This window comes from Rana temporaria, chromosome 3 (assembly GCF_905171775.1).
Source record: "Rana temporaria chromosome 3, aRanTem1.1, whole genome shotgun sequence".
Taxonomy (NCBI): Eukaryota; Metazoa; Chordata; class Amphibia; order Anura; family Ranidae; genus Rana; species Rana temporaria.
The window spans coordinates 398,497,132-398,509,317 of record NC_053491.1 but is presented as its reverse complement, the minus strand read 5'-3'; the positions used below and the strand labels follow the sequence as shown (position 1 = coordinate 398,509,317).

General features: G+C 39.2%; 1 protein-coding gene across 7 annotated transcripts in view; it reads right to left on the bottom strand.

Moving 5' to 3' along the window:
* Positions 1-354: 354 nt before the first annotated feature.
* AAK1 (AP2 associated kinase 1) overlaps positions 355-12,186 on the bottom strand; it is a 182,138-nt gene continuing 170,306 nt past the window's right edge. For all 7 annotated transcript variants that reach the window (XM_040345885.1, XM_040345887.1, XM_040345888.1 and 4 more), the window contains one exon: positions 355-2,751. In XM_040345885.1, the coding sequence (XP_040201819.1) occupies positions 1,721-2,751 (1,031 nt within the window). In that variant the 3' untranslated portion in view covers positions 355-1,720. The remainder of the gene's footprint in view (positions 2,752-12,186) is intronic.

Here is a 12,186-nt window from a genome sequence, read left to right as displayed (position 1 = left end):
GGGATGAAAACTAGTGGCAACCTCAGAAAAAATAAATAAAAAATATTTAAGCAGAGCTGTACTTTCCTTTTCACAATATCAGTAGTGTATATAAATGAATTAACTTGCATTGTTGAGTCTACAGAGAGATAAGTGAACATTTAAAAAGGTGCTTAGAATGAATTAGAGAGAACACTTTGAAACTGGCAGAGAAAATAAAGAACTAAAAAGAAAATATATAATAAAGATTAAAGTAAAAAAAAAAGCTAAGGCTGAGATGAAAGATCAGTCCTCACGTTTGCTAAAGCTGGTAAACCACATCTATTATAACCTACAAATGTTATTATTAAAGACTTTTTTTTAGAGAGAGATTTGTATAGGAACTGAAGAATTTAATACCAGACAATGCACGGCAGGACAAGATTGTTCATCTCTATAAATAAGGCACCTCAATTTCTAAGGATTTAGAACAAACTGAACTAAAACACAAATTTTAATATTGGACAAAAAAAAAACAACTCAAAAAAAGGTCATTAATGCATTAACCCATTACACCCATCAATGATGGATTAAAGGGAACCTGTGTGAAATCTGTCACAGCCAAGGCTCTCCATCTAGCACTCGAGGATGCCATTGTCCAACTCCCAGAATCAATGCCAATTTAGGGGCAAAGCCCACCTCTGTACCATCAGCCACCGTGGTATGCCTACCCCAGACCTCACAATGCTTTTAAAATGGTTGCCTCAGCTGTGCCAGGTAATAGAGAAAGTGGGAAAACTAGAAGTAGAAGCCTGGGTGCATAAACACTTATGTGGTCACCAAGCACCATGTTGGTCTCACAGTTAAGTGCAGCAACTTTTCTACACAACACTAAAATAATTTGAATGACAGTAGAACAAACCATACATACCGTCATGAAATCAGAAGGCTACCAAAAGTAGGTAAAGACTCAAAGGTGATGCAGTTGGAGTTATAATCTACTTAAATATTTTTATAGTGCTTATTCAAATAAACTTTAGGAATCATTTTAATTTCAGCTGCAATCCAATGGGGTTCCTTTTGCTACCAAATATGTGAAAATACACCCAGGTCAAAAGTAGTTTACACATGTAGGCGTGCAGCCAATAAAATAAAGGCTACTCGTTCAGAAGAAACCACGGATCGTGTAAGTTTTAGTAACAATAGGGCTCATTCTTGTAATCAAATTAAATCAGCCACACACCAGTAGAATTTTGTTTTAACGTTCGTACGGAAATTGTTTTTCAAAGCATTTAATATGGCCATTTCCAAGTTAATTAATTTTATTATAAAACCTTTACAAATTTGACCTGCTACGTCAATGGAATCCCATATATATTAAACATGTTTCTTTTGTACTTGAATACATGCATTACACTTTGTCTCCCCCCCCCCCCCCGAAAAAAAAAAAAGATTTACAGTTAGGATTTCGTTTGAATTTTCTTGTGACTATGATAGAAAACGTCAATTTGACCACATTAACTGTTAGAAAATGTTTGTTTCTCGAAATTTTGTTCTATTTTCCAACAAAATTCTACTGGTTTATGGAAATCTGTAGAGGTAACTGATGCACTACAGTAAGGTTCCTTCTTTGAAAAGAAAAACAAGAATGTGATGTAACAAAAAAAGGATTAATGCATTAATAAGAAGTGCATTGCAATATCGGGTATAAGTGTTTGGGGAATTCTAAGATACAAAGCATAAACTAGATAAATCATATATTTTATGGATTTTGTCTTCCAGCTTTGGCAGGAAAGGGAGCCGAGCCAAATGGATCTGCACTTGAGATGTCTGAAGTTCTGTAAGTCACTGGGTTGATGGGAACTGATCCAGCCACAGAGGCTTTTGCAACATGAGATACAACTTTATAAGCAGCAATGGGCTGTGCTTCAACAGGCTGCAATTCTTGAGGGCTGTAGTGACGGGAATATTTGGACAAAGACTGAGGGCGGAATGGCTTTGTAACCACAGTCCCAAACACTATCTCCTGGGCTGCCTCTTGGTTGGGGATTCTGTGATTATCTGCACTCGGTGGGTCCTCGGATGACTCAATGCTTCTGCTGGAATGTGCATACAGGTTTCCAGTAGTGTATGAAGTCTTCATGGCAGTGCCGCCCAACATCAAGTCTGTGTTTCGGAATGTGGAATTACCAACTGATGCCATATCGAGCCCTTTGAGAGATGCATGAGCTTGAGATATGGCAGTGGGATCTGTCTCTTCAACGCTTATTTTTCTTGTAAAAGGAGCTCTAAGGAAAACATCAGGTTCCTCTGCCTGGCTTAAAACAGTATTGGGCTTGGCCACAAATGGAGCATTAGTAAATATATCCGAATCATCCTGTGATACCCTGGAACTCCTGAATGGAGCTGTGGAAAATACATCGACTTCATTATAGCCTGCTGCAGAGACCTGGTTCATCCTGTCTGAAAGTTTAAAAACATGGGACATCTGGTTAGAATGAAGTTCTTCTTCTGGGGGTTTTACATATGCCGTTTCCCTGGTCTTTTTAGAACCTTCTTCTTCATCTGATTCCATTAGAAGTGGTCTTGAGCCGCTGCAATCCAACAGGTCAGTCTCATGGTCTGTACCTTCTTCTTCACTGCTATGAAAAGAACTGCAACTGGATGGACCCTTTGATGGACACTCAGCCTTCAACTCTAAAATATCAGAGTTATCAGTAGATAGAGGGGCAGCTCCAACACCAGGTGCTCCATCATTCCCCAGTGGGAAAGCATGTGGACCTTGAAGCAAACCTAGAGTAAACAGAAAATCATTAAATACATAGAAAACCCAAAAACATAAATGGCCTAAGTTAACAAATCAGACCTTGTTATTACTACTACTAATAATAATGGAAATTTGAATTTGCCTCTATTTTACTTTCCATATTTCTCTTTGCACTGCTTTACCAATAGTTTTTAGGGAGTTTAAATATTGTGGCAAAAGACATCAGTTTACCTTAAGAATGTTACTAGTATAGTTTTCAAAACTAGCCATAATAGGGCAGGGTTACCAGAGCTTTGATTTTTGTAAACCAATAATCACAGAATACAAATTCCTCACCGACTCCTCCTTCAGCTACAATTACAAAAACCTGTCTGGCCTGACATTACATACGGTACATATTAAGGGAATACTGAAATGAAAACAACAAGGTCTGTATTAGAGGACAGCATGACCAGGGTGCAGTCACTGCTTCCCTCTCCTCCACCTAGGGCAGGTTAATGCTTTCCCTCAGGGGTGGGTCCTGGAAGGACACTGCACATCAGTGCACATGAAAGACAACCTATGGCTTTGGTCAGAGAGTGACAGACTGCAGTACTGAAGTGTGAAGAGGGTTACTACTACTTTGAGTCTCAAAAATAAATAAAACTCCTTGGAATTGGGCTTTAAAAAAATCCACATGCCACTGTAGGATCTGGCTTTTTTTTTTATTTTAAGGAGACATTATGGCTATGGAAACCTACATATTTTCTAAAAACTCTAAGCTGTTGTCCATTTATCTGCCTTAAAATACAAACTTCAGCTAAAACCGCTAAAAAACCTTTGCACGTTCGTCCAGCCCTACCAATTGGCTAGCTCTTTATGAATGTCACCCTTTAACATGACCCCGATATTGGTGTTCTACAACCAGCATCTATAGTAGGTGTGGAGCTACGCAAAACTAACAAATAAAAAAGTTGCGTGTAGACAAACTATAAAAGTTTGTTCTAGACCTTAGCTTCAGATATTCATTTCATATATAGGCTGACCATCCTTTGACAGCTGCAGAACGGAAGAGAAGTGTGAGTAAAGTACAGTTTTGCCTTATGCAGATAGTGATCCCTACACTGCATATCTTACCCTTTCACACCTTTAGAATGAAATATATTTTAAAAACTGAACTCCAAGCACAATCTTTTTTTATTTAGCCCCATTAGAAATAAAATGTATACTATGTATGCGAAATGTCTTTATGCAAACCCAGTTATTACCTTAATCACTGTGCTACACATGGCCTGAGCAGAGAGCAGAGCTGTGTGAGGGACTCAGCAGTTCCACTCACGACAGGCTGTCTGCAGAAAACTACAGGAGGGGGCGGATACAAGACCACTCATTTACAGAGTACCAGGAACTAGTCTTAATGCAGGGAGCTCCTGCATAAGTTTTATGCTGGATTACAACACAGATCTGCAAGAAATACAGAAAATCCATGAAATTCAAGTAAGAATACACATTGTATATAGACAATATTTGCTTATCCCAGAAAGTTCAGCTTTAAATAATAAATACACATAATAAATCAGCTTGGCCTGGTAATAAGATGGTGATTTGTTACTAGCACTTGATAACACAAGTTTCAATCGAGGAGTTTTCAGTTTTAGGACCAGTTGAGTCTTACTAAAAAAACAACAAGAGGGAGGGTATTTATAAAAGATGCTCACATCTTATTATATATAGCACTTCTTACCTTATACTTATGTATTTGCAGGACAGAGATTGGCATTCAGAAGATGAGAAACAGTAGTTACAGGCTTAGGTCAGAAAAAAAAAGAATAATGGGTCTGAAGCAGGATAAAAGACCATCCTTACAAGTTAAAGTATTGTCATTGTTCACACAATACAAAAGAATAAGTCAATAGCAACGATTTAAACAATATCCGTCAATCAACCGTCTCTATGGGTGACAGTAGGCGGGACATAATCTTGACTCAAAGAAAAGTTGAGATCGTGTAAACAGTCTGGGGCTAGGATCTATTCTAGGGTCTTCCCCATGCACCCATTTGAAGAAACAGATTTGAAGCCAACCAGTAATTCTAGTTCAAATACTTAGGTGGACAAGACTATCGTGTCTGCTTCTCATCAATGAAGTATAAGAAATTAATTTGTCCTTTGAGTAGTAAATCGTTTGTGTGTATTATTTCTTTATTATAGGTACATCAATTTACAAAGTGCTGTGTATACAATATATTGTACATTCATATCGGCCCCTGCCCTCAAGGAGTTTACAATCTAAGGTCCCTAACACACATTCATACATACACATAGTAAGGTCAATATAGACCTAATTGGATCAACCTACCAGCATGTCTTTTAGTGTTGGAGGAAACCAGAATACCTGACGGGAACCCACCCAGGCACAGGGAGAACATGCAAATTCCAGGCAGGTAGTGCCCGGGTTGGGATTCAAACAGATTACCCTAGTGCTGCTAGATGGATGCGCTAACTACTTAGCCACTGTGCTAGGTGAGCAGGGACAAATACAGGGTGAGTATAGCAGCTGGAGCGTTTTTTTTTTTTTGTTAACAAGAGACTTGGAAATGTAATTTCTACTTCAATGCCCAAGTTGGGCTTTCAGGCTGCATTTCTGTATGAAAGCAACCAATATGCTGAACAGTTGAAGAGTAGAGTATGTATTGTATGTTTTTTTTTAATAAGGGCCTGTCAATAGTCTTGCTTGCTTTAAGCAGGTCTTGCATTCTGATAAGTCTACAGGAATGCAAAAGCTGCTTGAAGCAGGTCAAATGCAGGTCTGGAGGAGGCCAACTGCACATAAAAGGCACCCGTCGGTGAATTACGAATGATCTCAGATGCATCTCATATTCATGTTAAAATGAATCCCATGAACACAACCCAAATACCCAGTAACACAGGCCCTATTCGTTTTTTTGTGCAATTTCAGGCATACTAGCACATTATGAGAAACTTACCTTAAGACAAAGCCATCCAGCAGCGAGTCGTCATCGCTGGCAGGGCTTCCATATTTACCCAGACTTACAGGTTTGCGAGTGGAAGTCACAGCCATGGCACAAAGCTCTGAACATGTGGCATGAATATGCTGTTCCTTCAGAGCACATGCGCTGGTTAACGTCACTGGCTGCTGCTCATGGGAATATCTATTATTAATTCTACCTTCAAGTAAGCTTTATTATAAGTTGATAAAAATACCAGAAAAAGTTTACTACCACTTTAAAGAACTGAAGTGATTGGATCAGCATGACGGAAAGGGATACGTATTTCTTACAGATTTTCTTTAAGCCCCATTAGGCACCATGCCTTATACATGGAGGGTTTCGGATGGATCTAAACCCATCGATTTAGGTTTTAAAAAACAACAATTACATTTCCAGCATGCCAGGAATGTAACTGTCACATTGGTTGTGCTTTCAAACAAAATATAAAACCATCAAAACTGTCATAACTGATCGCATGTGCAGTTGAAGAAGATCAAACAGACTAAGATGGCAGCTTCCTTGGCTGAAAACAATAGGAGGGTTCACTTTGGCTTTAAGGAGACTGTGTAACTAAAATGTTCAAATGCTGTTCAAATTCATCTGTGTAGTCAGCTTTGCTTTAACTTTGATAAACAAGTTCACAAAGTGTTTTACACATAAAAGGGTTGTTTTTCATACATTGTACTGGACTATGTTACTGAATATAGCCCTTTACAACCAACTATAGTTTAGCAGATGCCAGACCTCCATCACGCAAAAAAAAATTGGTTCAGCCAATTTTGTTTGGGCAGCAATAGACTGCAAGGAAAGCAGAGATTCTATTTTTAAAGGAAGGTCTGCTTTAAGGCCCCCGCAATGCGCCTCAGCAGAGGAGCATTGACGGCGGTTTAGCCGCGGTGTCCCATTGATTTCAATGGGCAGGACCAGTATACACACACCGCTCCTTCGCTGCTCCAAAGATGCGGCCAGCGGGACTTTTTTTACCGTCCTGCTAGTGCACCGCTCCAGTGTGAAAGTCCTCGGGGCTTTCACACGGAAGAGACAGCAGCAGCTGTTTAGGGTCGGTTTTCAGGCGATATTTTTAGCGCAACAGCGCCTGAAAACTTCTCCAGTGTGAAAGGGGTCCAAGAGGGTTTGCAATTATGTAAGGTTGCCAATCATACCAGAGTTCCTAAGAAGAGAGCTTATAATTATACAGTATAAAGTCTTCTATTAAAATTGGGTTGATTTTTGAGATCATTTAGAATTCTACCAAGTTTCTAATCACAGTATGCCTGTCACATAGTAAAAAAGATCAAGTATTTAGCCTTTCCATAATGTGTGCATTGTTATTAATGTATACATCAAAATCAAAGCATTCAAGTGAAACACCACTTTTGCTGAGAAAAACACTATATACCCTGCAAACTATATGGTGAATACATGCTTGATTCTGAACTCTAAAATTGGCAAGCTAAGCCATGCTGGCTCACATCCTTAAAATTGAGTGGTAAGTGGGAAGTCCTGCGGAACTAAACCCTCCTAGCTTCTACAGCCAAGGAAGCTGACATCTTGGCTCTGTTTGATCTGCAGTTGCCATGGTGTTGCACATGCTATGACAGTCATTTTATGACTTGACAGTTTGTTTGAGAGCTTACATAAGCTCACTATGGCATGCCTTGAATGTAAATGTTTTGGGAAACATTCCCATCACACTGCAACGCAAAGCTGCAGGAGCGATTCGCTGCACTCGAGGGCAGTGTGTGGTATAATTTAGCGCATCACACGGCTTCCTTTTTTATACTAGCTTTTTTTCAAGTGTACAAAACATACACTACATTCCCTGCAATGGTAGGCAGATTAACCCCCTTGCCCAACATTGCAATTGGGCCGATGCGATGCGCTAAAATGCAGCATGTCTGGATGTTAGTGCAGCGATAAGCTGCGTTGCAGTGTGAACGGGACACACAGGAAACAATTGTTTCCTGTGTGCCCCTCCGGTGACAGGCGTTTTACCATGTGTTAAAACATCGGTCACTACATATAGTGTGAATTGGTCTTTAACCACTTCCCTACCGGCCCATAGTGAAATGACGTCCACAAAGAACCTTTGCCGTTCAGAGTGGACGTCATATGACGTCCTGGGCTTTGTGGGGGGGATATCTGAATGATGCCTGCAGCTAGAGGCATCATTCAGATATCCTTCTCTTGTGCCGGCGATTCTGCACAACGTAAGACTGATCATAGCGGCGGTTCCGCCGCTAGATCGTTCTTACAGGCGGCGGGAGGGGACATCCCCCCCCCTCCCGCCGCCATCCGGTGCTTCTCCGGGCTCTCCCGTGCCATCGGGGGCCCGGAGAACGAATCGTCCGGCGCTCGCAGGAAGCATAGAGATGACTGGTGACCAGATGGTCACCAGTCATCTCTATGACCGTCGGAGGACCCGGGCGCGATGTGATGACGTCACGCCCGGGTCCCGTAAGTAAACAAAGCTGCGATTGCGGCTGCTAAGCAACAGCAAGCATGAGATCGGTGAATTTTTTTTCACCGATTTCATGCTTTCCAGCCTGGAGGAGAGATGTGGGGTCTTATTGACCCCGCATCTCTCCATAAAGAGTACCTGTCACACACATTCCTATTACAAGGGATGTTTACATTCCTTGTAATAGGAATAAAAGTGATCAAAAAAAAAAAAATTAAAAAAAAAAAGTGTAAAAAAAGAAATAAATATATAAAAATAAAAAAAGAAATAAAATTTATTTTTTTAACGCCCCTGTCCCCGGTAGCTTGCGCGCAGAAGCGAACGCACACGCAAGTCCCGCCGACATATGTAAACGCCGTTTAAACCACATATGTGAGGTATCGCCGCGTGCGTTAGAGTGCCAGCAACAATTCTAGCACTAGATCTCCTCTGTAAATCTAAACTGGTAACCTGTAAAAAATTTCAAAGTGTTGCCTATGGAGATTTTTAAGTACCGAAGTTTGCCGCCATTCCATGAGTGTGCGCAATTTTAAAGCGTGACATGTTAGGTATCTATTTACTCGGTGTAACATCATCTTTCCTATTTTACAAAAAAATTGGGCTAACTTTACTGTTTTTTAATTTTTTTAATTCATGAAACAATTTTTTTCCAAAAAAAAAGGCGTTTGAAAAATTATTGCGCAAATACCGTGCAAGATAAAAGGTTTCAATGACCGTCGTTTTATTCCCTAGGGTGTCTGCTAAAAAAAAATATATAATGTTTGGGGGTTCTGCGTAATTTTCTAGCAAAAAAATTATGATTTGTACATGTAGGAGAGAAGTGCCAGAATAGGCCTGGTATGGAAGTGTGTATAACTGCCCTGTATGGAAGAGGTTAAACTAAACTAAAGCGCTGCGTAAACGGTCGACGCTATATAAATCCTGTATAATAATAAACCAGTGGGTTAGGTTCCACCTCAACCATCATTAATCCTAGTGTTATAATTGTAACATTTAATTTCAAGCATTTTTTTTTTACATACAATAAGCCAAATATATATTTCTTAGTGCAGTAAACATAACACCAGCACCGGGGGTGGTAAATTCAATGCCTATACATTGAGCTCTTTGTATATATTTGGCAGAGACTGAGACAATTACAGGCACAGGGACATCCTGAATTTAAAATACCGTTGTCATGGTTTCAAGGAACAGAATTGATTTTTTTCCTTCTTTGGGCAATAAAGAAAATCATTGTTGGCTGTAGACAGAATCGAAAAGGTAATTTTACTCAATTACACGTGTTGCATCATATATATATATTTTTTTAAAGCAAAATTTTAGTTAATTTTTTGAGACTATTAAGCGAACATGAGAAATCAGAGTCAAGAAACCGTTCTTTAAAATACTTTAATTCACATAAATAGATTGAATTCTATTATACAATCAGGAAATGTGCAGGTTGTAAATGTCACATGGTCATTTTCTCTCTACTTTTTTTTACCCTTCTTGGAAAACTTAGGAGAGAACTGGAGGGACTTGAACTGGAGGATTAGGAGCATGGACTAAAATAACAAATATATTTATATATTTATATATACACAAGTCAAAATTCTACCAACCACTTCACTAGAGGATTTTTCCTAAGGTAATGATAAATGTTCTCCAGAGGAGAACACTTTTTTTTTTTTTTTTCATACAATACAGAAGAATAAAGATTGGTGTATTGGACACGGGTAGAAATTTGTAATACAGAGGAGGACCCCACAAACTTTGAAGGCTTGGAGGACTATTTACAGACAGCAAAAACCAGTACATGGCAGAGAGAGCGGGTCCAGTAGACATACAGAGAGAGACAGATCACACCAACCTTGGTGTAGCATATACAGATAAAATTTGAAACTCTCTCAAGGACATCTGCACAGAGAATACACTGATATTGCACGCACACACACACACATACATATTTAAATACTTTTCATAGTAAAAAATAAAAAGGAAGTAAATGCAGGCCACACAAGTATCCTCCATGCAGAGCAGAGTGGTCCACCAGCAAGTATCATGGTGGAATCTAGGTTAGATATTTTAAAATGCTTCTGCGATGTTACTAGATAGGATGTCTCTGGGTTCTACAACTTATTGGAAAAGGCTTTCATCTTATTTGGCAAAATCAAGGGCACCTACACACAAAACAAAGAGTAAACCTACCCAAAACAGTTTTGGACTAAGTAGGGCAGGGTTTTATTCCCTGGGGGTCTACGCTGCTGTGCTAATGTTGTTAATAGTCCAATTTCTCTGCTTACTCCTATGGTCAGTATACTAAAGGGTACATGACTATTTCTACATGCTATTATGTTTTGTGAAGTTATGTCTGAAGAACTTACTTGGGCCATAAGCAACAGCAGCATAGCTATCTGGCAATCCCAAGGAAGGACCCTGGTCCACCTTCCTTGGACATTATTATGAATCTTTACATTAACTAAAGCACAACTACAGCCATAACCGTTGTTTTAATAGAGTGGAAGGACTAGAAGCTCTTACTTATTACTTAAAGCTGTGTCCCTATTTGAAAGAGTCCATCTTACTTTCTGTCCGACTTCCATCATTTCCACAAAATGTAAGGAAATCTTCACATTGGAGAGAAAAAGGCGGCAAAACCCATACCACATTGAATGGAAAAAAATAAATACAATTTGGATGATGTTGAGACCTGATGTACTCCAACAGTAGGTCCATGATCAACCATGTACATTTTGGCTTTAATGTGTATTTCCAGCTTTGCTGTCATTCATGCAGCAACTGCTTAATATACAGTAATGGGAAAATAATATTTGCCTTTTTAGTTGTCTACGAGCAGCTTCTGTTGCTTTGAAAAGATGCAGAGATTAAAGTTATACTAAGTGAATGGGAACAAATATAAATAGGCGTTATCCCAATTTGGTTGCCAAAGTGGAAATACAATGCAAGCTTTTCACTAGACACAAGGCAAGACCTAAATAATTTCACATAACTGGATACATGAGTTTATAAGGTACAACATTTTTAGCATATCTTAGGCTCAGTCAGAATACAGTAACTTTTATATCACCAAGCATGTGCGTTTATGAATGGCTTATGTAGTTCACTGTACATATCAAGTTTATAAGCCCTTTAAAATGTTTCTTTATATCACATTTATAATCGGATATATTTACAATGCATCTGTAACCTGGACAGCTTAACATATATGTAATATGTGTGCACTTTGAATTTTTCATAATTGCTATATAATTGTATTATAAATGTGTCATATTAATCCCCATGGGGTCTTCCCAGAATAGCCTGCATCTGCTGTACAGAAACATGCTACAGCCTTTATTTACGCACCTCGGACACACGTTCTCCACTTAAGCCCAGGTTCACACTGAGGGGCGGGAACGAAGCTGTGCGAGTTCAACTGAACTCGCACAATTTCACTCCCAAATGTCAGTCCCAAATTCGGCCCCCATTTCAGCGACATCTGTGCGGGTTTCTGCACAGATGTCAATGTAAATCGCAGCCCGAAATCGCAAAAGTTAGTACAGAAACTACTTTTTGAAGCCAGTGCAGTGCCGCAGATGTGGCGTCGCACAGATTAGGACGGCAAATCGCATGTCAAAACGATACAGTGTGAACCAGTGTTTAATGTATTTTGAATGATTTTGAAATGCCAACATTTGACCAGAGGCCATTATGATTTTTTTGTAATCTCTGTTAATGTGAAAAAGTTGCTTTCCAAAGCCAATTGCCAATTGATAGAATACATTTCATTTTCTGTGACCAATAAGACAGACACTCACTGTGGCCAAAATACAGTTATTCCTTACTTTTATACTAGCAGGTTATCATATAGTAGGTGTCTTAAGAAACCAGCCAGTATTACACACACATCTAGTCTGAACGGAAAACTTTGATACTACCCAAACAGTTCTACTGAAAACAGAATATCCATTTACCTCCGTATGTATTTTTATTTTTTTAGAATCGCATACATCAAATGTAAAAGGAATGCAACA